Source organism: Copadichromis virginalis, linkage group LG6 (assembly GCF_057382275.1).
Source record: "Copadichromis virginalis isolate Kocher_CV1m ecotype Utaka linkage group LG6, C_Virginalis_male_GT1.1, whole genome shotgun sequence".
Classification (NCBI taxonomy): domain Eukaryota; kingdom Metazoa; phylum Chordata; class Actinopteri; order Cichliformes; family Cichlidae; genus Copadichromis; species Copadichromis virginalis.
The window spans coordinates 14,140,687-14,167,270 of record NC_140623.1 but is presented as its reverse complement, the minus strand read 5'-3'; the positions used below and the strand labels follow the sequence as shown (position 1 = coordinate 14,167,270).

Sequence of the window (26,584 nt, the reverse complement as noted above, 5' to 3'; positions counted from 1 at the left end):
CTCACTGAAAAGCCTTCAGCTGATCCAAAATGCTGCAGCAAGAGTGCTGACAGGGACTAGAAAGAGAGAGCAGATTTCTCCTGTTTTGGCTTCCCTTCATTGGCTTCCTGTTAAATCCAGAATTTAATTCAAAATCCTGCTCCTCACATACAAGGTCTTAAATAATCAGGCCCCATCTTATCTTAATGACCTTGTAGTACCATATCACCCTATTAGAGCACTTCGCTCTCGCTCTGCAGGCCTACTTGTTGTTCCTAGAGTATTTAAAAGTAGAATGGGAGGGAGAGCCTTCAGTTTTCAGGCCCCTCTTCTGTGGAACCAGCTTCCAGTTTGGATTCTGGAGACAGACACTATCTCTACTTTTAAGATTAGGCTTAAAACTTTCCTTTTTGCTAAAGCATATAGTTAGGGCTGGACCAGGTGACCCTGAATCCTCCCTTAGTTATGCTGCAATAGACGTAGACTGCCGAGGGATTCCCATGATGCATTGAGTTTTTCCTTTCCAGTCACCTTTCTCACTCACTATGTATTAATAGACCTCTCTGCATTGAATCATATCTGTTATTAACCTCTGTCTCTCTTCCACAGCATGTCTTTTATCCTGTCTTCCTTCTCTCACCCCAACCGGTCGCAGCAGATGGCCGTCCCTCCCTGAGCCTGGTTCTGCTGGAGGTTTCTTCCTGTTAAAAGGGAGTTTTTCCTTCCCACTGTCGCCAAAGTGCTTGCTCATAGGGGGTCATATTGTTGGGTTTTTCTCTGTATCTATTAAGCGCCTTGAGGCGACTTTTGTTGTGATTTGCCGCTATATAAATAAAATTGAATTGAATTGAATTGAAATTCCCCCATATTTTCATACCAGGCACATCTTCTAGCTGGGATTCCTCCATTGGTGTCCACATATTCTATAAAATAGTTTAGATAATGTTCCTAAACGTCTTTTGAGTTTTGAATCTGATATTCTTTCAAGTTCTACTCTGATAGTGTTAAATTCTTGTTATGTCAGTTTGTACTGGTGGCCCATTTCCATCATCAGATTGTAATTTTCTGCTGGGCTGGGGAACCGACTGTATGGCACCAAGTAAGCTTCATTTGTTCATGAAGATGCTCAGTCTTATTTGTGTTAACTCTCTGTTGTACTTCCGACAGATGTACCCACATTTTAATCACCAGTACTTAAATGTTACTATCATTATAGATTTGATTTGCTGTAAAGGATCCAAAATTGTTTTAAGAGAAACCTCATACAGGTCCGCTGTGAAAAATTCATTCCAAAAAACTGCCAGTCTACAGCTCAAACAACCATATTTGATGAAGCATCTGCATCACATGACAGCAGCCGATGTGTTTTCTTGTGTTTCAGCCCAAACGACAGGAAAATTACAAACACAGACATGATAAGAAGTTATAATAAAAGAGCAATTCAAATCCCTTTCAAAAGTCTTTAATAACAAATTATCAAACAACTGCTGAACAAGCTGCCTTTGACGTTCCAGTCAGCTCGCTTCAACACACGCTGGATTGGACAGCAGGCAGCAGCCAAACAAGACAGTTATTAGGTTTTTACTGTGCCCAAATGCTCCCAGTATAAAGTATAAAAGTCGTAGGTTTACAGCTGTGTTGAGCTGCCCTCTATCCAGGGTCACTCTGAGTCTGAGGACAAACCTTGTTAAGCTAGCAAAACAGGTGGTGCTCAGAAGTGCCACACAGGCTTTTTTTGTTTGATACACACGGAACGAGGGTTTCATTTCAGCTAAAGTCACCTCACCAAACTGTCTGGTAAAGAAAGTTAAGCACGTGCTCAGAAACAAAACGAAACATTTGTGGGCTGCAATTCTCGAATCTTTTTAGAAGCTTATTTCTTGTGTACGCATGAAACAAGCCTTAAAAGAAAACCCTCAGTGATGTGTGTGTGTGTGTGTGTGTGTGTGTGTGTGTGTGTGTGTTTTAACTCTAATTATATTTACTGAAGTAAGGAAGAAATAATATGGGGAAGAAAATAAAGCCATGTTACTTGGGCTAAAGCTGATTGATAAAATTCCTTATGGACTTAACATCATTGGCACAGTTAGTGCTGTGCACACAGCGCCAGCCTTTCCTTTTTGTAGCTGTAGCTGCTGGGTTTTCTAGAGAATTACATTTACTATTTTTTTATACATTGCCTTTTGCCAATAGAAAGACGGTGCTGCAGTAAAAAAAAAAATGTGTGTGTGGCTCCATAATACCATTGTCTAAAGAAAGCCCTACTGTGCATGTGTTATCTCCTCTGGTTTAATAATGTCTGATTCATTGTAAAAATGTCTTAATCATCTCAGTCACACATTGAGCTAATTGTGCCATAACATATGTAAGGCATGAAACTGTGAGAGCAGGAACTACATTTCATGGAATTAGAGAGACTTCAGCTACACACCAATCTGTGTTAGAGACAAAAAAAGTGATGAAGTAATGCTGATACCTTTATGTGAATGATCTGGTCCTCGTAGCCATGAAAAACTGAATCAAATTGGATTTAAAAAGCTAAAGAATGTCTTAACTAGGACAGTGTTATATCAGTCTCAACCAAAATCTGGTGTCTGTAAAAGCATAAGATTGGAATATGGGTTTTGGGTGTTAAGTTGGCCGAAATGACAGAGCCAGGCTGGCCGCACTTAGGCACCTCCTAAGCCTCTTTCTCAGCCTAGGAAAAAAAAACCTTCAGTGACAAAGTGTAAGAGGCATCATTTAAGGTAACAACCCGGCCTCCTAGGAATCTGGATTCTTCTCAGAGCCACATGTTGTGCCTAATACTAATCAAGCTAATTCTAAAGCACAGCATTCAAATAGGCACATAAGGGGGAGGTTACAATCCAAAATGAAACTTCCACCATCTTGAAAGCCTTAAGCTTTCAATTGAAAGATTAATACTGACATCAAAGGGGAGCAATCTGTCCGCATCCATTTATTTAAATATATATTTTCAGAAAAAAGCCTGCTATCAGTATTGAGGATTAACTATTTTGAAGGAACATTGTCAATTCACAGTAACCCCAATCAGTAGTTTTATAATAATTATGGATATAATAAAATTATAGGTATTGATCCTCCTGCACTACACTGCAGCAGATCCTCTTGGCAATATGACTTTTATGTTTTATTTTTGTTTTTACCCATCCGTGTTTTGGGAAGGTCTCTCCACTCATCAACTAGATTTCCAGCGAGAACAAGCAGTTTGATGTTTGTTTTTTTCAGTAAAAACATCAGATAAATCCAGTAAGTGCTCTCAGCCTCGCGGTAGTGACTCTAACTAGTGCCATATACAGTGTGTTTCGCTAGGGAGTTACTGTAATTGAAAACAGTCATTAAAAAGGGAGCATTCTTACTTCATTAAGTAGCTGGAGGCACCTCTCAACATGAACGTTTATGTTGATCCATGCCTGCTGGATTTCTTAATAAGCAATTGTTTGCTAACATGTCCACTATAACATTGGAAGGTGCTAATTTATTAATATTGTTTTTGCAGAAATTTATGCTATGGGCAAGTACACCCCCGTCTCCCAAAATTAACGCTGCTTTAACAATACGTTTTACTTATCAGCCAGTTTCAGGTCCTTGAACAAAGACTGTATATAAAAGATGCGCATAGCCATTGCCATCCCTCATTGGTTAGTAAAGTCCTGTCTTTGGGTGAAGTCGTGAGCGAGTGAATCTGACAGAGACGCAAACACAACAGTTTTCACTTGTTTCTTCAATTTGTCCTGATGCACTTGGATTTAAATCCAGCTTCCTGTCTCTCTGTGTACCTGACCTGTCCCACTACATGATATTCACACAATAGTGTGATTCTTGTCTGTCCTTGCATGTGATTGGCCACATGCTCAGCCCTGAGCAGGAAGGGCTGAAGACTTGGCTCTGCCCAACGGAGTCGGCTCTTTTCGTGCGCTACAATCGGCTCTTAGAGTCATTTGTGAACAACACATCACTAAATGACATCATAAATTTATCAGGGAAAGAGTTTACTGAGGTCATAGATAAATGGGAAGGTCTTTTTTTTCACAAACTTCTTTTTGCAATCAAAAGAGTCGACCCCCTTAAAGCCCTTCAACACTGTCTTCCCTTTTCAGACCCAGATGTTACATCCATCTTTTATATAGAGTCTTTGGCATTGGGCTGCTTGGAGATGGTGGCCAGCAATGACAACCAAGATTCGCCTCAGATTGATAAGGGGCCTGGCAGAGCCGTTCTATTAAGACATTTTTTTACCTATTAAAAACTGTTCTGTTGAGTCTCTCCCCAGAATTGGACTCCCTTCACTTTTTACTGGGAGAGTATGACTGTTATGTTTCGCTCAGTGATAAACTGCTGAGATGTATTGACGTTCCTGCAGCCCTGTCAATACAGGTCAATAAAAGTTATAAATTACTTAACATCCCACCCCTCCTTATCTCACTACAAGCTCAATATAAAATGTTAATAATAACAGATTGCTTTTCAGCTAAAACTATTTGTATGGACAAAGTGAAAATGGCATGAACCGCTGTTATAAGGTAAAGTGAATACGGCAGCATGGATGGTGTCGTTAAACCATAATGAAAAATAAAATTACTTTTATGATTTCTAATTGTATTACTGAAATGTTAATGCAGTATAGCAGTCTACATGAAGACATCTATAGAAAAAAATAAAGGAATTGAAAGGCCATTTGATGGACTATCCAGCTGGTCCCTCCATCTGCAACAGAGACATTTGGGATGAAACTGTTTTGACAGGTTTGCTGATGAAAATAGAATCATGAAATGCTAATTCTTCTCAAGATGTATAGATGGCAATTTCTTGGTTACAGCCCTATTATGCTTGTCACGTCTCTAAATCCACCCCGAAAGCACCTCTCAAGCAGGATGAAGATTATCTCGATTTCCAGCACCACAACTATCTGCCTTTGAGTCATGAAAAACACAGATACAAGTTTTGAGATTGATTAAAGGTGGGTTTTTCATTCTCAAATCCAAATCCTCGCCTGAGCAATGAGAATATGATTTATCAGGTTAAAAAACAAACAAACAAACGAAAACGCCAATTTTAAGATTTATTCCAATCCGATTACTTAAATCCTATCCATAAAGTTCTGAAAGACTGTGCTGAAACTGGATAAGACTTATCTGAAATCTGAAGCAGATGGAAACACTTTAAAACCATTAAAAATTCACTAGAGATGTCGTGCACCAGCTATAACCATTAGGCACAGGCACATAGGCAGGTCAAACTGCCACCAGGTTCAGTTAGAATCTAAACTGTAGGGCTACAGCTTCGACTCGCAATACTGGTAACCGCAACAATGATGCAGTCATGTCTCTTATTCTTAGTTATTAATTCCTATAACATTTAGAAAAATTTAGGTTAGGCGATAAATTTATCACCACTAGCAACTTTTGGGCCTATCATGTTAAAGCAGGGACTCTCACACACCAGAAAAGTGTGTTAAGGCACGCAGTGGTTCTACGAAATGGCATCTACTGTCAGCTTGATTTAAAAATGATCGGTTCAAAAACCTGTATTAGTCAAACCCTACTTAATATCACACATGGCTCACTAACTCTTTAAATGAGAGTACCAGCTGTGTTTTGATTAAATGATTAAACAGTGCACGTTTGTAAGAGGCGTTTGGGTTATTAACTTGCATCTGAGACTGCACTATCACACATCAATGTACAGAAGATCAGCAGGGGTCAAAATACTCATTATCATATGTCACTCTGTCCCTTTTACTGGAAATGGCTAAGAAAAGGAAAATGAAAACACTAATTTTCATCCTCTCAGCCCTCGGTGTAAGACGAATCTGAACTGCCATTGTATTTACAAAAAGGCACTGGCTTTTTCGTTATTCTAGGGGTGAACAAGAAAATGGGTTCAAACTGTCCGCCGCCGGGTCGCGTGTAACCAAATTTCGACCGCGGATGTTTTCTTGCGACGAGAATATCCGAAGTAACAAAGTGCAGGCCCAGCAGCAGGTTTAATTGACTTTGAAGAAAGCACTCACTCAGCAGATAACAGCTAAAAGGCCACACCAGAGGCTCGGTGGCTGCACGTGGCTTGGCTGTTAATGTCGTAGGCAGAATTCCGACATCGAAAACCTTAAACCCACAGTTTGTCAACTTAGATAGGGACCTCCAAACAAAAACAGTGTGCACATAAGAGGATTATTTGCTGTAGCTCCTATCACAGGATATGTCATACCTTCTTCTGGACAAATACAGCTACAACACAGGGCAGGAAGGTAAATAATTCCACCCACAAGTTTCCCTGGCTTTTCTTCTCCTTTGTTTTTGTTTTTTTTGTAAGTATCTTTGTAATTTTTCTCATAATGCTCAAGGTTGCAGTCTTGTGTGAGCACTCCTACCTAAAATCCACTAAACTGCAGGAAAAAGAGACCATATGAGTAAAAACTTAAAAATAAAAACACAGTATCTAGTACCTGAGAGGCACCAAAGCAATATTTGTACAGTTCAGTCAGTGTTATAATCAAAGAGTCAATCTTCACACAAAGCCATTCTGGTGGTATGACCACATCACAGTAAATGCACAATAATAATTGCATAGTTTTGGATCATTTCAGTATATCTCACAGTTCAACAGAGGTAAAAAAAAACAAACAAAACCTCTATGTATCTTTCATGAAAAGAAAGACTTCTGCATGATCGCTCCCTGAACCTTTCCCACACTTGCAGGCATATGTAGATTTTTGGCTAAATTTGGGCTCTGACTCTAAAAATGTCTCGCACAATATTAAAAACCAAAACACAGAGCCCTGGTTGACACAGAGCAGTGTGAAGGCACACCTCCTGCAGCCCCTCTGATGCAAGAAACCTCTCCGAATCCCTGTGTAAATGTAGTACATTTGTGCTTCAGCAGAGCCATGGGGAGAGAAAGCCAGTTCCACTTAGGTGCCACCAAAATAATCCCCAAGGGGCTTGCCTTGTTACAGGCAGCACAACAACATGTTGGCACTGGCACATTAAAAAACGAGAAATTAAAATCGATTTAACTGCGGAAATCCAAAACAACAGGGCCTCACTTCTGACAGCGCTGACAAGAAGCTTAGGCGCAATGAGTTCTGATGTACTTTACCTGCTTGTCCAACAATGGAGCCGGTTCAGTGCACAGCTCAGTCAGATGCATCTCGACACATCACTTCAACACTATGTCATCCCGGAGCCCAAATGGGACTCAGAATATGGTATGCATCACATCACAGAGATTTTTAAAGGTCTTTCCTGTTTAGCTTTGTCTCAGTAGTTGGTTAATAGCAGACTGCAAAGCGATGAAAATACAAGGCCCAACTGAGCAGGAAATTCTCTCTGGAGTGACAACAACAAGACAGAAAGTGAATAGAAAAGTAGGCCTGTTATAAAATACTGTTGAGCTTTTTTAAAAGGTGCTGTGACATCACACCCAGAATTCATTGCTGCTTTGCACGAGATATTTATATTAATGAAGGTAGCAACAGCACTCGACATTCTCTGCTCCCCACTCTATTGCGTTTATGCCCTACAGAGTTGATCTCCTTTTGTGTCATCCCACTATTCAGGAAAATAGGCTACTGCTGAGCACAACATCAGTCTCTCTTCTCAGTTCTCTACAACACCACAATGAGTCTGGCGCAGCACGGATGATAATTTGCTCTAAATGATTATGATAAATGTGCATTCATTCATACATAATATTAAGTAGTCAAAATTGAGGGCATCCGTTTGCCAACAGGAACGATGGGGATCATTCATGATGAAGATTTATGGCCATTCAGGGCTATACATCCTGTCATCCTGTCACGTCACACTCCTATTTTCTTATATTTACCCCCTCCAGTGTAACATCTGTGTGTGTTTATGTGTGTGCATGTCCATGAGCGTGCGTGCGCGTTAGTGTGAAGGCCTCAGTGTCCCTGAGAAGAGGAGAAGACACTTTGTGTGTCAGACTTGGCACGCCAAGCAGGAGGAAAACGGAAGAAAATGTGTTTCTACAACGTGACTGCATTCAAAGCCTGAAAACTGTAATTTGAGATATGAATTCATTACATGGCTTCTCATCAGCAGCCGGGGGATAATGTGATGCAACAGCGCCGCTTAGCGTCGCTCGGCGCTCCGTCTAAAAGAAGAGCGTCGCTCTCTCCTTGAACGCAGCTGTCCTTACCTTCGGTGTCACAAAGCGCGGCTGCTGCGGGGTTGTGTTCGCGGAGGTTTTGCGCCTTCTTCTGCGGAGTCCGTGCGATGAATGTTGACTTGTGCTGCCGTGGTGCGAGGGCCCGTGCGGGCAGCCACCGTGACCTGTCCGTTTACTGGCATTTTGGTTCCTTCTCACGGCGTCGGTGAAACCAGAGGAAAAGTGTTCAAACTTGATCTGAAAATAAAAAAGAAAGAAACGAAAAGATACCAGATTTTAACACTGCGCCGCAAGCTCCCAGGACTTGATGACTTTGTCGCTTTTCTATAAATAGGCGCGAGCGTACAGGCAGGTGCTTATGTGAGCTATAAACAGTTTTAACCAATGTCGTTTTACTTCTCGCACCTCATTAGCATTTTAACAGTTTGAACAGCATCAAATACCAGCTAGCTGTCTGCGTGTTTTTTGTTTCCGCGCGCGTGCGTGGTTATATGTTTGTGTGAGTCGGAGCAGAAGTGCGCGCGTGCCTGCGTCTCTCTATTGGGGGATTATTGGAGGGAAAAGCTCGCCGTGACGAAAACACAAGTTCATATCATAGGTGTAGGCTACGGTGAAAAGGACGAATTAGTGCTCTCTCCCTCCGTGCGCGCGCGTGTGCTTGTATGTGTGTTTCAGAGAGAGAGAGCGGGGGGGGGGGGGACGACGGAGTAAAAACAGCCTGTGGCTCTTTGGCGAATATTCCCCTCACGCTCCTCTCTCCGGTGCCGGGCTTCGTTTATGTAGGGCATGCAGCAGGTTGTGTGACGAGGACTCGGACAAGCGTAAGAGCGCGGAGGAACCCGAACCAGGCACACACCACCCCGCCGCTGTTCCACTTTAAGGAGAGCTAGAGTGCGGCAGATATTAAAACCACCGGATCCCGACAAATGCCGCTCATTTTCCGCGTCTTTGGTGACAGAGTTAGTTTTGACCCAACCTAAAAAAAATAAAATAAAAAAGAAAACACTAATTACGCTCACCCCATTCCCGTGACACATCTCACCAGGCGGCCAGGTGGAGATGACATTGCAGCCTGTTACTCCATTCGGGTGCCCTCGGCAGGAGTGGGAATCGCATACGACTCTCCGTCAGATTAATCCATCAATTTCTCCTCCATTCAATTTCCCTTCCCCAAAAAACGAAACCACACGGATAAATCCACCTGTCTGGTTCTGAAGACTTCCCCCCTCCACCGCCACCTCTCCCACCCGTAGATAGGTAGTATTCCTCTCGGTTTAGATGTCAAACGCCGTCCATTCAACGGGAGAGACGGGGTGGGGGAAAAAGCCCCCTGGCGCGCGGGGATCAGTTAGACTCTAGAATCCAAAATAACCGTTGGTTTGGGATCTCCAGCGGCAGCCCCGCGCGTTCCGCAGTGAGGGCTCGTGGACAGGTCCGCGCGCCTCCTCCTCCTCCTCCTCTCCTGTCCTCCTCCTCCTTGCGCCGCTCGCGGATTCTTGGAGACTGAAGGGGGGGATTCCGTCACAAATAACATCAAAACACACACACATATATATTCACACACTCTCTCTCTCTCCCTATCTTTTCTCACTTGCCCTCCCTCTCTCCCCCCTCTTCTCCTCCAACTGCTGCTGCTCCCCTCACGCGCTCTCCGACGAGCACCGCACTCCAAGCCGCCCTAAACAATTCGGAACAAGTTCAAACGGGTCGAGTTATTTTTGTAGCTTTCCGCGCCGCACGACCGAGGTGACGCTCGGCAGCCGACCGAGCCGTCCGGGCGGAGAGGAAGAAGGAAATATTCTCCCGACAGTGTCTTTACCCCGCAGCTGCCCGGCCGCCCACGCTCCGCTAGCTGAAGGTACTTACACATCAGCCTAGTTAATTAAACATATAAGGGGTAGAGGAGGCAGTGGTGAGGGGGTGCAGACTTGGGTGACTTCATCTTCCCATTATAAAAAAACGAAAAAAAAAAAAAGATATGTGGGGAGTTAAGAAGGAGCGTGCTAGGGAAATTTCGCCATGTCTACCCCCCTAAGAAAAAAAGAGCGACTCCAACTTCACAGCTCGTTAAAACTGACATGTCGCTTCCTTGTCTGTCCTGGTCGTGTTTTCTCCCTCTCCGGGTCGTTCCCTTTCCCTCGTGCGTCCTCTCCCAGGCAGAAAAAAAGAAACGAAAGCGCGAGAGGGGGTATGGCGCACAGCATCATCCGTCGTTTATGGCATCACCTGGTGCCATCTCTCTAAAGCGAAGCCGCGCGCGCGTGTTTGTTCCTGGATGCCGGTGTCATTGCGCGCGCGCGCGCGTGTGTTTGTGACGACTGTCTCGGCGTCAAAGAAGTCGCCGCGTCGCGCCTCCTCTGCTCTTCAGCTGCGCGCAGATAAAACATTTCAATATCCGCTCAACTGTTATAACCCAATCTATTGGTCCCCCTGCAGACACCTCAACTCTTCCTCACAATTAAAACGCAGAGCCCTTAAAAATAAATAAATAAATACAAATTACCGCACCGGAAAACGTTTTTATTGCTGATTGTGTGTCATGTTCTCTCATCAGCGCCGGAGTTTGTTAAGAGCCGCGGCTCAGATAAGGGGGAATAGAAGCAACGCGAGTGAATTACACAGTCTCAATTGAACATAATTAGCAGATCAAAAGTGAAGCACAGGGGGTCCTCGGGGAACGCTGACACCCCCCATCTCTCTCTCTCTTCCTCCCCCCACCTCCATCACTCTCTCTGCATCTCCCTCTGAGTGTTGCCTTGGAGTCCCATTGCAGACAGATGGTGTAGATCCTGCATGGGGTCATGTTAGCAGGCCGGGGCTCTACTAGGACTGGCTGTCATAAGCCTAGTTACCCTTTGAGGCAAGAAGCAGCGCAGCATAAGCAGATCAGAGGGCTTATTATTAAGGAACAGTTCACTACCCTTTTCTTCCTCCTCCACCTCCTCCGCTTATATCCCTAGCAGAACGAAAAAAGGAAAGAAAGGAAGAAAAATCTCCACCTGTTGAGGTCCTCTATCCTCCTCCGTCAGAGCTCGAGCCTCCCAGGCTTGGAATAAAAGAAATACATGATTGCATAACACGGGTATGGGGGGGAAAAGAAGGGAGAAGACCACACAAAAGTAGATAATGGTCTTACTTTTTTCTTTTTCTTTTGAGGAATAATAAATCCCGGTTTCGAATATAATAGGTCTGCTTTCAGACTCTCCTACCCACCACCAGCTCCCACTGCTATTTACCCATTAGAGGCATCCTGGTGGGACAGGCCAGACTCAGACACTGCCTTGGGAGATGTACGTTGTGTGATGCCATTAACAATGACTTTCATTCTTAGTATCTTAAACAAAATAAAAAAAGACAAAAAAATAGCCCCAATGGAGTACGATTGTCTCATTCTATATTTAAACACCAGGCTGTTGCCAAGGAAATAAACTCATGCGTTTGTTATTTTTTCTCTCCTGACCACATAAATAAGCTTTTAAAAGCCGTATTTTCCTTAATCTCATTCAAGGGAATTTATGCCTGAAAGACCTCCCTGTTGTAATTTCGGGGACGCGACCATTCTTCATGCGCACAGGCTTGAGGATGGCTGTGATTTAGACTATGGACTGCACAGTGTCCTGTGTGCAGTCTGGGTATTTAAGCAGCTGATGGGAAACCAATAGAGTTACAACAGCGTGAACACGCACCCCTGCTGATGTAATAGATTTATAACTGCCGGTCTCAGTCATCATGCATCTTTCATTGGCCAGCAGCACGCTAAATAGAAGTTACCCAGGCATGTCGTGCCGCCCAGACAGTGCCGGACACACACACACACACACACACACACACACACACACACACACACACACACACACACACACACACACACACACACAGCTCAAGTTCAGATCTGGCTCCCAGCATTCAAACAATGAGCCGCCTTTTGCTTCTTCATCTGTGCCCTCTGATTAAATTTCACAGGGGTGTTGCTAATAGCTCATAGCACGAGTGCGATTATAAAATATTTGAAAAACAAGGAAGAACCCATTATCACTGTGCAGTGCGTCAACAGCGTGCTAACTCTTTTGTTATCACTGTGTATAATTATTCAAGACAAAAGCTCATTTCACTAATGTTGTTTGGCTAATAGTCAAAGCCCCGCACTCTAATATTCCTGGAATGAATCAGAGGAAACGGGAAAAGGAGTCCAATTAAAGCAGCTCCAGCTAAGAAACCAGCACGCGGGCACACAAACAAACAAATAAATACATTAAAAAAAAAAAAACTAAAATAAAATAAAATAAATTACAGGGAAAGGAAAGGGATTATACAAGGCCTCTGACAAAAAATGATGTGGGCAATTTTTGTATCCATGGTAACTGACTTTTTCAGTGTCACCACTTTTGCTATGGCAGACACGCCCAACACAGATATATAAAGGTTTGTGCTTTGTCACTACGAAGTCCCCATTCACAAACACCTGTGCCTGGTGCAGGACACCAGGCAGCCGCTCATTCAGACCGACAGACGTCAGCACCACTGATCGCACCTACCCGGCACGCGCAACCCCTCTGCAGCTGCGCACCGGTGACGCAATATGGAAACTTTTTGAAGCGCGTGCTGCTGATTAGCTGCACAGCTAGCTGGCTGGTCTATTATAACCTGTAACTGTCAACTGTAAACTTGAATTTTTTTGTGTGTTTTAAATTTAAAAAAAAAACTGCATTGTTTCCATGACAACAAGTAATAATGGCACACTTTGGGTTGTAATTTTTATCTTTTTTTTTTTTTTACTGTTAATGTGTATGTGCTTTCAACAAAAGCATTATGAATTTGCTTTCTTGTCTTCTTTTCTGATTGTCACACATGGTCATCTACCATAGTTCCAGCAGCCACACATGCTTGCCCAGCTTTTTGTAAATTTAATTTAATTTAAATTTACTGGCAACTTCTTCCGAGCACAAACTAGACATTATCTGACACTCATCAACACTTTGATTGTCAGGCAAACAATATAGAAATTCCACAAAAGCATGATTCACGTGTACACTTGAAGACAAATGGATGTAAGCTGGTTGGTAAAGAAAGTAGGTGGGCTGCGTTCAGCTTAATTGGCTGCACGATGAGCTCAAGGGAGAGGCAAGCATACAGGACGAATTTGTCTTTTATACAATGACTGTTCATTTTCTTCTCAGACGAGGCGCTGCCACAGCAAAGACACTTCATTGTAGCTACAGTACATGGCTTTATATAGGCTCAGGAAATGAATCACTCTTTCAATAAATGGCAACAAAATAAACTGAAATGTATTCAAGGCTCTCTATCTGGAACACAGCGATGTGATATCTGGCACTTACTGAGCTATAGATATTCCCTTTCTCTCTGGTCTGCCTTTTTTTTTAACTTTGTCTCCCTCCCTCTCTTGCACTCTCCACCCTCTCTCGCTCTCTCGCCCACAGAGAGTGGGTGACCTGGAATGAGCTCTCCCACAGACGGCTCTGCTTCCAGCCAGAGAGGGGCAGTATGTGGAGCTCGGTTATGCCCGATTCTCAGCATAATCAAGCATTCGGATTTCATAGACACCTTAGAGAACCGCTCATCTCAAAAACTGATGGGTGATTACTCGCTGTCACACTGCTGATGTCAGTGAAAAGTTCATGAGCGCAGCGGCCAAATCAATTAGCCAGGAGTGATGCACTGCTGTGTCTTCTCCACTTGGCTACATCAGCAATTATCCTCAACTTGAAAAGGTCAGTCAATAATTTAACAATTAATTGCAGGTAAGAAATTAGAAAGTGCTGGAGTGCTCCAGCTATACCTGTGTTCATGAAAATAGCCCATCTTCATTTTCGCAACAAAAACTCAACCACTTCAGAAACAGTCGAACCGAATAAGCATTAATCAGGCGAGCAATTTAGACTTTTTAAACTGAAGTAAGTTCAGCCAAAGTAATTGGCACAAGTTAAGCTTGGGGATTTGAATAATTCATATTGTGAATATCATTAGAAAAGAGTAAAATATACTGTAAATGAGAAACATCTGCGCTTCCTTAACAAGAGGTTCAAAATGTATAAATTCCATGCGAAAAATCTCTGCAAGTGAGGGTCTCAGCTCACTTGCAGGGAAAAAAAATACACTCACAGCGGGAAAATTAAATAATTATTTGATTCACTGCTGAATTTGCAGTTAGCAAGACATGAAAGGTCCATTCAAATGAAACTAATATAAAAATAAGATACTGTTCATTTCTTTGTAAGTGAGCAAACTTACAAATTCAGCAGGGGATCAAGATATGGTCTCCCCTCCCCACTGCTAAAGACACTAGTTTGGGAAATATGCGTATACGTTTTCTTTACTTAGTATCTATACTCGTGAATATGAAGCTACTTACTAAAAGTGCAGTGAAAAATGTGTCGTAGCATGCAGCATTATTATTAAGTCATTTTAAAAAGTTATTTACCTGCATCAACTTAGAAGCACCCTACAGTTTGCATTGAAATAATCCAATAAAAGGGTAATTACTGACCAACATCACTGCTTTAACGTTCCCCATAAATACTGAATTTGCCTGAGTGCTTTTGCCTAAGTTTCCATCAGTGGAGCTTCTGCTGCAATGCTACAATCAGGCAAAGCCATCCGTATACAGAAGGGTGTACACTGACTTAGGGCTTGTCTGTCCAGCCATACCTACACCAGTCAGCCACAATATTAAAACAACCAGCCTAAAAACAGCCTTGAGGTGTGAGGAATAGATTTATTTTAGTTGACAAAGGTCACATTTTCAGTGTGACGTTTGGGTCATAGTTCAAGAATTCACATGCTAATGATCACAGAAGTGAACACAAATTATTAATAAGAAAAAATGACAAAGTGATGACATTTTCCAAAAGGTCAAAGGCCAACATAATATATTAATGTTTTGCAAAAACACTTTTCTTGCCATTACTCAACCCTGTATCTCAGGAACAGAAGGGAATATTGTGATCACTGAACTGGTGAGACTAATCTTTAGTGCTGATCTATTAAATTCCCATGAAGTCTTCACCACATGCAGTACATTATATAAATCTGTTTCCAACATACATGCAACTGAACTGGTTCGCAGTGGTGTAAAAAGTAAAAAAGATATTCTAGTTCCTCAAAAGCCGGGCTAAGTGCTATAGATTTAGTGCTTAGTACCAAAATACCATAGAATGTAAATAAAGGATGGCTGTTAGGCGCATACAGTTTAGTTGCATTGACTTCAGTTGCTAGTTTGCAGTCACAAATACAACATGATGTTCATTTTGTAAATCCTTCTTACACGTCAATGAAAAACATTATCGGATTTCATGTATTTTGACTTCCAACATCTAAAAAAACAGAGTAGCTGGTAAAACGATTGTCATGACAAGAAGATGTATTTTTGCCATGAAGTTAGTCTTTAAATCAAAACACACCTCTTGCTCCCTCACATACTTGCTGTTTAGTTCAGTTCCAGCCAAGATTACTAAAAGAGAGACCTTATTCAACAGGATCTATACACCCGATTCCAAAAAAGGTCAGTCACTGTGTAAAATGTAAATAGAAATAGAATGCAATGATCTCATCAACCTCACAAACCCATATTTTATAACATAGAAAATATATGAAATGTTTAAACTGAGACATGTCACTATTTCATTAAAATATAACTCAGAATTTAATATAAATGTAATGGGTTTTGTCTTGTATTAAACTATGAAGCTGTGGGAGCACTACTGGGAACTTTGCAGAAATTGTGCAGCACATTTAGTTAGCAGCCTTTGGGAATGCTGGTCATTAGGCTGAGAAAACCTTTGGATACAGTATCTGTCTGAAACTATCCCTAAAACTGTTATTTGAATACATAAAGAATAATTTCCAGGTTTCATAAAGCAACCAGCAAGTTGCATCTGACAGTCAGGGGAGTCGTATAGAGGTCACAGCCTTCCTGTTCTGCAGTGTTATGGCACACAAACAGAGGAGCAGGGAATACACCGACTCCTCAACATGGCCCACTCGAGTAACAGCCTTGAACACCTGCAAAAACATGCAGAAATTATGCAATCTAGTATATCTGGGGAAGTACATATTTAGACTGTGCTGGCTAATTTGCACTTAAAGCACCAGGGCACACTCTCTGGTACTCGGTTTGACAGCTTGGAAAGCTACAAAGCTACAGGAAATCCCATTTGTATATTGCGTGTGTATCGAGCGTTCAATTCTCCGGGTGCTCGGAGTGTACGTTGGGTACTCAGGGAACTGCAGCCAAGAAGTTGGTGCAATAGAGCATTTCAATGTTGGAGACTGTAGCCAAATCAAACTAATTGGTCCAGTCCACAGAACAATTTAAAATAGCTCATCTTGAGGCTGTAACTTTTTATGACCTTTCTATTATCAGCGTAGCCAGAGGGTGCATTAAATCTCTTACTGGCAATAACAAAAGCCTGACCGTGAGATTGAAGCATTATTAATTTTCAGATTACCACAGATCTCCTGATGAGGACAGACAGTATGTCCTCTAAATACGAGATTTACTAAAATGCTAAAAGGTTTGTCAGAACTTATTAGCTTTTGGGAAAAAATGGAACTGGGCTGTTTTTCACTAAAGTGTTTGAGGGGCTGTTTGTGTTAGCACACGGGACTGCAAAGGACTCAGTGAGACGCTGGATAGAACTGATAATGAACATGTGAACCAGCAAATATTTACAGATGAACTATAGCACTCCAGTGATGTATTTTTAGATCCCCTTTGAACGCTTAAAAGCCACGAGAGTACTTGTTTCGCTTGTTTTCCATTAACTTTGACAAGTAAAAAAGATACATGCGATGATGTCAGTCAGGAGAGCAGCTTATCAGTTTAGTGTTGTTGATTAAGCTTCGACTAGATTGGCATAAGTTTATCTGGGGATAACTCTCCGATTATGGGGATGAATCCAATAACCAGATAATAACATAAAACCCTCAGCCCGGCCATCAGCCAACTGCTGATCCTGAGTTCTTGGTGGTGGTGGGGAATGTTAAGGTTGAATGCCGGCATCAGCAAATCGGGTTAATAGGGAGAAAATGATCGGTTACTGGCTTCTCTAGGGATAAGAAAAGATTGTGGGCTTATTTGTTTGGATGCTGTGAAGAAGAGCGAGTAAAATATTCTATTTTCAAAGTCTTAGAGGGAGCAATTATTGAAATATTAAAAAGGAAAGGATTCCTGAGGCACTGGCAGCGGGATAGACTGAACAATTACCTGAACTGCTGTCAGGAGATTTAACCATTGATCAAGTCACTTTGTGAAAGTTCAGCTTGGGCTGCATTCCCTCGTCGTGGGTTTACTGTTCCAATCGATATTCCTTGATCACAAGTGTGACAAATCACTGAGCAAGTGATTAAGTAATTTTCTGCCATTAATCGCTTGCATTAAATCTTGAACATGATGATTTAAAAGGTTTAAACAACCGAACTAATAAAGGGATACAAAAACGGTTTTATAAAGTTAGTGCTTATAATTTTTTGTTGAATTTTTAAGTTGATCAATCAATCAGTTTGTTCAGACAAGTGCCCACTCAGTGTGCTGGCAAATGACTGTTTTAATCCCCATTTGTGTCTCAGCTTGGTTATTGTGTAATTTCATGCAGATTGGTTTTTGAGACATTTTTCTCCTGAATGAGAAACTGCGGCTCTGTGAGGATATCGTCCATCTGTTGCATCTCCTGAAGGACCACAGAGGGATTGTGGGGTGGCGACATTATGCAGTCACACTTGCACACACACACTCTTGCACACAGACACCTACCTCTTTGTAAGGTAATGCTGTAGCACTTTCTTGCACATATGGTGTGGTCGATGTGATCAGTGAAGGCCACATTATTATGGCTCCAGTGGGATCATTTGTCCCCCGTCGGTGTCGTCGGTGTTTTCCACCTACTGTGCAATCTTCTACGATGCTTTGTACTTGGGTACCAGATGGCCACTTTTATTTGTGATACCCTGCATCCATGAGAATGTCATAAACATGCTGTTATGGACTGACATACAGTTAGTGTCGCTATTACTTATTAACTGGCTGCTTCATTAACTTAACCTTGCTATTGGCGGGTTGGACCACCTGCCAGAACTGCAATAATTTTTCATGGCATAGATTCAACAAGTTGCTGGAAACACACCTCAGAGATTCATGATCCATGTTGATGACATGGTAGCGTCAAATAGGTGCTGCAGATTTGTCGGTGCCACATCCATGATGTGAAACTCCCGTTCCACCACATCCCAAAGGTCTTCTGCTCAATCGAGATCTCTTGACTGTGGAGACTTTTCACATTAGAGAGCTTTGTGACATGGTGTGGGTGTGTTATCCTGCTGGAAGCAGTCATCAGGCAGGTTGTGGTGTTTAAACAATGCTCAGTTAGTACTAAGGGGCTCAAAGTTAGTAAAGTCTGCACCACCATCCACCGCCACCACTAACTGTTGATGCAAGACCGGATGGAACCATGCTTTCATATCGTTTACACCACCTAACCCTGACGTTGAAATGTCACAGCAGAAATTGAGATTTGTCACAACAGGCAATGTTTTTCCAAGCTTCTGTTGTGCAATTGTTGAGAGTCCATGTGAAATCCTGCTTTTAGGGGACATGAGTAGCATCATGCTGGGGCCAAACCAGAGTTTAGAACTTGGTTAGGTGCAGAGATTTTTCTCTTAATGTACCATATTTTAAGTGCAGCACCTGGGCTCCAACAACCAGTAGAAAAGGATGGCCTACTAAAGACACCAGGTCTTAGAATTGCAAGCAAAAGCAGCAATAGTAAAAACTGTAAAGGAGAAACTGCAGGAGAAAAAGTGTGTAAAGAAATATGGAAGAAGAGAGTTATGTGTTTAAAACAATTAAATACAATAACAACAACAAATACATCTTCACATTTAATCAAAAGCACAAGATGAACGGATGCTTACGCAGGGGCTCTGACCATATTGAGATGCTTGTCTGCGTACCTTGACAGCAACAAGTAGTATGTGAGTTACTGTTGGCTTGTTACAAGCTCAAAGCAGTCTGGCGATTCTCTTCTGACCCTTGACCTCAACACTCACTGGATATTTTCTCTCTTTCAGACCATTCTCTGTGAGCTCTGGCAATGGTTGTGTGGAGAAATCTCAGTAGATTATCAGTTACTGGAATACTCAGACCAGCCTGTCTGGCACCTGTCAGTAATTCAGGTGTACTTAATGAAATGACAGTAACGTCAGTGTCTGGTCACACCAGCAAATCATTAAATGTAACCGACTCCAGCTTGATGTGCCTTTTGAAATTTCATTGCAGCAGTTCACAGAGCAGTCAGTGGTATAAATCCTTTTTTTTTTTTGTAGAATTACATACTTTTGATTTATTTCCACAAATATTCAATGTCTCATCATATATTTCTTACTAAAAGTGTTAGCAGGTGCCCCTTCAGCACTTTTTAGAAATCCGTCCTCCTCAGAAGTGCCAGGCTTAAAAGCGGGCACTCCCCCAAACTGGAGAAAACTGGGACAGCTGTGATGTTACTCCGAAAAAATGTTTTGTGTGAGAAACCCCAAACTGTATCCATTACAATGAGATTATGTGGATTTTTTTCCCCCACTTTGGCAAGCTGTTTGGATTGTAAGCACATACACTACTGTGTGTAAAAGAAGAATGGATATCATTTGCTAGAATCAGCATCCTGTCAGTGGATTCCTGCTGGTATACTTCCCTGTTAAACATGCAGATATGTACACACAAACACGGCATATGTACCAATTAGGTAATTAGTTTGGTTGGATTCACGTGACACAGCAATGTATGCGGAGACGTCTGCATATGAGTCATAAGTAAACAAGTGAGTGTGTCATGCCTTAAATGAGGTGAACTTGCTCCAGCTGTTTCTTGACATTATCGCCGACTTTCTCCAGCTGCTACTGGAGGCTACGCCATGCATTTACTCTTCCCCACAGAGGGGGGTGCGACAGACAGAGACACAGAAAGCGTAAACAGCTTTGGCAAAATCTCGATGCTAATTAGTCACGTGTCAACTTCAGAGGGTTTGTGTGAGTCTATGTGGAATGGAGAATTTGCTCAAGAAATACCTTTGATGGCTCTCCTCTCCCATGCATCCTGATTACAATTGTTGCTGCCTGTGCTTTTTCTGCAACTGGCAAAAACACTGTGGCGTAGGTGGACTGACCATCATGAGTGGCCAACTGGGACCAGCAGCGAGCTGAGAGAGCCCTGTGCCTTCCCCATGCACAGAGAGGGAGGGAGAGAGAGCACAGCGTGGGATGAGGGGGCTGGGGGGTTGTTGAGGGCATCACTTGATCACTTGTCCGTGGCTCTACTTTTAGGCTCTTGTTTAATTTCTGTAAATAGAAAAAGAGCATGCAACTAATGAACATAAAGATCTGGTGAACTATAAACATTTACAGGCATCCTGTAAAAATCAGAGGGGGAAGGGGTCATTTGAAAAGGATGCAATGTAAGGATAACTGCCTGCTAACCAGCCGCTGTTGTTCTACTGGGTGACTGCTTTTTCTAAGGAGTGGGGGTCCCTAAAGGCAATAGCAGGGGTTAATTTACAAATGGTTGGCAGGTGTGTTAACCTGCATATGCTTTTCTTTCATATTATTGGGTTTCAAATGTATCTTAACAAGTCATTTTGCCTTTTCACATTAGGACATGGTTACTAGTAAAATGAACAATGGTTCTCTCAGTGTGAGAAAGCGTGAATGACACCAGGACCCTGAAATCGAGGCAGCCAAACAGAATTCATCCACAAAGTGCAACTCAGCACACAAAAGGTCAGCCTTCTCTTAAATGTTTGACCTTCACTGTACTCCATGCAGGGCTTGACATGGGCTTTTGGGTTGTTTTTTTGTTTTTGCTTTTAGATTTCAACACTTTAAAAGTATTGAAATCCAGCTGACGGGTTACGTCGCCAGTGTTACCCCTCTGCCTCTTAGCAGATGCACTGATGATATAAACTTGAAAATTCTCTGTGATTTTCATAAAAAGTTGACTTTGACCTCGAGTTCAAAGTCACTGAGATTTGAACTTTTGTGAGATTTTTAGTAGCTGCACATATGGTATCAATTTCAAAATCCTGCATCGCCTCATTCTCGAGTTATTGCATTCAAAAACTTGGGTGTCCCACCTGCCCAACGGCGTGATAACAATACCCCATCAGCCTTGTATGCATGATGGGGTAAAAAAAACAAACTATAAAGCTTATTTTTTCAAAGCTTTTTTACCTGTAACCACAATTTGTGAAATTGCAACTAGTTTGGGAGCCAAGCCTGGTCCAAAATAAGCCAAGTGCATTGTGGAAACTTGAAGCTTTTACTAGAGAAACTCTTCAAAATGTGTCTTTCTGTGATGCAGTCAGACACTATGAATCCAGATCCAGTGGTGGAACTTTGGAAATTAAAACTGTCGCTTCCTTAATGTAGTTTCAGTGATCTTTTATTTTATCCTATTAACTTTTTGTATTTATTTCTGCTGCTACTCACCAACCTGCCAGTTTCTCACATAGCCACTGCTTTTTCCAGTTAATGCCAGTGCACACTGCAAGACTTTTGCACTGATTTTCCACTCCTAAGCAAACCTGATTCTACACCTGCACAGCCAAACCTTATTACTCCAGCTGCACGGTATGTGTATATACCAGCCCACTAATATTGCAGGTTCAGTCTCATGCTTTCAATATTTACTTACATGTTCCCCCTCTCTCTCTCTGAATTCATCACATCTGCTTACTGAAAGCATTCTCCCCTCTGTTAAATCAATCGGATCTTGCCATGACCTATGAAACTGCTGCCGGGAGCTGTCATTTTAGTGTCAGATCAATCCTCATCCGCCAACATTCAGCTCCAGTTTCAGAACCAGCAGCCAACGCTCGCTGGATTGAGCTCATCAGCAGCCCCGCTCCATATCTTCAGATCATTCTTCACCTCTGCTCCACCACCACGGCCTAGACGCCATTCAAAGTGCAAACAGCTTGTCACAAACTAAGCTTGTATAATAACGACGCTTCTAATCAAATAAATGTAATTCGTTTGGAAGCTTTTCCCTCCCTCGGCTCCATTCTGTTTGTAAAAGCTAGTCACTTCTCTGTTTTCTGCAGAATCCTCCCACTACCGGCTCAGTAGACAGTTTGACTTGTCATGTTGTCTGCACAGGTTCAGTTAATACAATTAAAAATGGCTGCACTGTGCATGCTGGCCTCTTTGGGACACTTGATGGAACCAAACTTAATGAAATTAGTTTCACCTGTGCTTTTTCTCGTTTGCCAAGTTAAAATGTGCAGCGTTGAAAAGGTCTGCTGCAGCCTGCTGTCTTCAGAGACAGAGACCATTACCCCAGCTAGTTTTTCTTTGGACTTTTGCCTGACTGCCTGATCCCTCCTGGCCTTGTTTGCCTCTGATGGCCGGCTACCTGTTACTGACCTAAATGCTGTCTTTTTGACAAGTAAAAGCCTATTTTTGTCCCACTACCTGCTGTGTTTGCTTGCAGGTCTCATTTCAAGTCTGCTATAGATACAACCTAATTTTTGAGGCTCCACATTTAATATGTTTTTATGAGCAGAGCACAGAAACCCTGCTGACATTAGTAGGAGTAGCACAGTTAAGTATATGAATGTACTGTATTGATTTTTAGCCACTGCCTCTTAGGATATTTCCACCTTCACTACTTAACCGAACCTGTCGACAAACCTGGACCTCATTACCCCATTAGACCCACGCTATATGTAGCTTCCTAGTAGTTCAACTTTCTTCTCCAAATTGTCTATTGCAGCCTTTTTCTCTGCATCTACCCACCTGCCAGTGTGCCTGCTTGCATTGGTAACTTTGAACCCAGCTAGTTTTTGGACTTTTGGCTGCCTGCCCGAACGCTTCTGGTCCTGTTTGCCTCTGCTGACTGCCTACCTGTTTCTGACCTACATCTTGCCTTATGCCTAGTAAAGCTTCTTTTCTCATACTTACTCCTACCCGCTGATACTGCCTCTGAGTCTGACACCTGTTACAGTGCTAACCTAAATTTCGAGCATCCTAAATGTAGGGGCAGAGAACACGAAAACCATTCCAACAACGGCAAGAGCAATGGAGCACAGTCATAAAAACCAAACACAGTGAAAGGTTTTGTCTGAAGTATTTGTCCCAGCTAGTGAACCACGAGCTAATGAAGGGCACTGGAGGATGAAACTGTATTCTTCTTTTAATGCTCACCTGAATGTTTGATTTCACATTAAATTTCATTACATGTTATGAGTGTTTAAAATGCCAAGTCCATTTTAAAGGCTCTCTTGAAAAAAATGATTATACTGTCTCTTTGTAGACCATGCAGTACTTTAATGTCTTCTCTGTGGGCTGTGGTGTTATTGCCGATCTGTTGAAGTTAGCCCTTCTGAATATAAATTTATGGAACCTGCCTGGTCCCGAACATCAGTACACAAAGGGGAAGAGAAAAAAATTTGATAAATCACAGCTGCACATCTTCCACATATTAGGCGTAATATGAATAAATGTCTCAGATTGCAGTACAATTAGTCAAAGCAAGCAGCAAGTCTGCCAAGTCTAAGGCCACAGCTATCCCTTCTGCTAGGTGTCTCTGCTCGATGTCTAAATAAAAAAGAAAATCAACTATGGGTGGACTGCCTACTTTCCTCTACTTAAAAAGATCAGAAATTGTAATTTGGCTTCATATAACAAGCTTACAAGATGCGTCAGCTTTCATATAAATTCCAATTCTGTGCTTCCGAGTGCCAACACAGGTGTTATCTCTGTTCCACAGTACCATCCCAACATGAAAGCCGAATCTCAGAACCGAGTGGCTCCCGATGATCAAATAATCACCTGCTGTGCAGAAAACAACATGATAATTTTATCTCTGTTGCCCCTTTGCTCTCATGTTCTCAATAGTGGAGTAGATCTAAAGCTACACCAAGCGAACTTACAATGTTGTGTTTTCAAAACACCCAGAGGGGAGAGATGCTGAAGCTGAATCATGTTTTAATAGCCCTTTTCAAGAAATACAGCTAAGTGGGTTTGTTGTAATAAATGTTGTGAATGTAGATAAATACCAGAGATTTGTTCTAGTAAATGAAAGCTCATTCCCGGAAGCTGTAGAGGAGACAAATAACATTACTTTCCATTATCTGTCAGAGATAACCAATCAGTCAGATATCACCCTGTGACGGGAGGTTGCTAGTCATTAAAATCAAAGCCAAGATTTCTCATAATAAAGCCTTAATTCATTAGGTCCACTTTCAGTAAATCCTGCTCTTTCCTCATTTATTACACTAAAACGTTCAAATAAAAACTCTAAAATGTTCAACTGTTTTGTTTTGTTTTCAAAATATTCTGAGCCGCAGAATTTATTTGTAAAATATTAACTTTTGGTGATAACAAACCATACAAAAAACAAAATAATAACAATAATCAGAGTACGACATGCAACTGAGAAAATCCACAGATGATGTGGTTACATGGAATCCGTCATGCACAATCATTTATCATGTCCCCATACAGGTATATTGTCACAAACTGATATTATCTTGGACATGATTGGCTGTTACTTTGAGTTTGTTTTGTTGTACATGTACAAAGACAACAAAGGGCGATAAATATACATATGCTTTAGGGATAATAAATGCATTTCTGAGTTTTCTTGATTGCTACTTGGCGTACATGCTATTCTGTGCTGTATCTATGACCTATTAGTCCATTTATAGTGGACATGCTTTTTACTAAACTAACTGATATATTCCCATGGGTCCACACCAGTCATTTGTTTCTTTTGTGATAATTTCATTCCTTGACTTTCTTTTGTTCATCTTTCACACACATTTGATTTTTTGTAATTTTTGTAAATCTTTCCCCACACACCACAAAACAAAACTACTGCAGTAACTGTGGAGGAATTAAATAGATTTTTATGTTTTCAGAGGCTTCAGACAGACAAGCAGTTTCATGGCCAGGTGAGAGCTGCTCCATTGTTATTTCATGACAAATTAAGTGGATAAAATATCTGGAATTGATTCCAGCTGTTGAAGTTGCATTGGGTAGTTTTTTGTTTGAAGTCTCAATAAATATGAGGTCCAAACAGATGTTGATGACACTAAACTTTGGGAATAGCAACATTTAAAATGTGGTACATTCTTAAAGAAAAAGGAATGCAGTTGCCCACTCACCAACACCAACAAAAAAGATAAATAAAGTGGGTGATCACAGAATTCTTTCCATGGTTAAGAAAAACAACTTCACATCACATTAAGACATTTTTCAGGAAGAAGGTGTTTTCCTGTCGCATCAATCAAGAAACATCCTTGTGGGAGGAAATGTAGGAAGTTTACAGCAAGATGCAAACCGCTGGATACACTCAAAAACAGGAAAGCCACATAATACTTTACCAGAACACATCTGGTAAAACACCAGAATAATGGCAGGAGTAAAGTATGGATCCAAACCATACCACATCAGTGCTCACTGTATTACTGCCAGTGGAACTGGGTCACTGGTGTTTACTGATGATGAGTAAAAACAGCCAGGAGAGTCAATTCCCACCTTAATTCTTTGCACTATTTTCCCTCTCTCTTTGAGAAACCTAACATTGACCCTGAACACCATGTCTGCTCTGTACAAGTCCAACATGAAGTTTACCACTTTAGCCTGCATCACAGTATACCAACTGCAAACTAATTTCCAACCGAGCATGCTATTATTTTCTTATTATTGAGGAAGTATCTTGATGTTGTCACCAGAGGCAATACCAAGCTGCAGCACACAAAAAGATGAACTCATTCAGCAGCAATATGCAATAACCTGCCAATCAGATTTAATGGCTCATTAATTGAAGGTGCTAGGATGCTGTTCCGGCCTGTTCCAGCCCATTTAAACCCCCCCTGGTGACTGCTGACAGAAGTAGCAGAAAGAATTCTTAAGTGTGCAGGGTTATACTCTGTGCTCAGCCAAACATTGCAAAACTGACTAGAAAGCTCTTCTTTCAACCTAACTCTTCAGTGAGCAAGTCAGCCACCTCATCTCAACCCAATAAAGCATGTCTTTCAATTACTGAAGACAAAAATGAATACAGAGAGACCCACAAACAAGCGACAGCTGAAGGTGGCTGCTGAAGGCTTGGCAGAGCATCTCAAGGAGGAAGCACAGCATTTAGCGATTTCCACTGGGCCTCTAAAAATGTTGATGTTATCTTGAATTAAAGCTTCAATCACATCTTGATTGTCTGATTTAAAATGCGCTATATAAAAATGTGCCATTGTTCAAATAGTCATGGACCTAACTATTATAACTTATATATAACTTAATGTCCTTCTTTTTTTTAATTTTGTTTTACAGAAAATCATGTTCTCCCTCATAAAAGATTTTCAAGTTTCTCCACAGCAGGTCTTCTTCATTATGTAAGTCAATAAGTAACTGTCATACGTCCTTTCTTAACCTCTCAGATGTT

The 26,584-nt window shown here is 41.8% G+C and overlaps 1 protein-coding gene across 1 annotated transcript in view; it reads right to left on the bottom strand.

Moving 5' to 3' along the window:
• The window catches only part of grin2ab (glutamate receptor, ionotropic, N-methyl D-aspartate 2A, b), a 136,447-nt gene extending 126,053 nt beyond the window's left edge, over nucleotides 1-10,394 (bottom strand). The window contains exons 1-2 of the mRNA XM_085458809.1: nucleotides 9,153-10,394; nucleotides 8,164-8,370 (exon numbers count right to left, since the gene is read on the bottom strand). Of these exons, the coding sequence (XP_085314935.1) occupies nucleotides 8,164-8,370; nucleotides 9,153-9,170 (225 nt within the window). The 5' untranslated portion in view covers nucleotides 9,171-10,394. The remainder of the gene's footprint in view (nucleotides 1-8,163; nucleotides 8,371-9,152) is intronic.
• Between the last annotated feature and the right edge of the window lie 16,190 nt (nucleotides 10,395-26,584).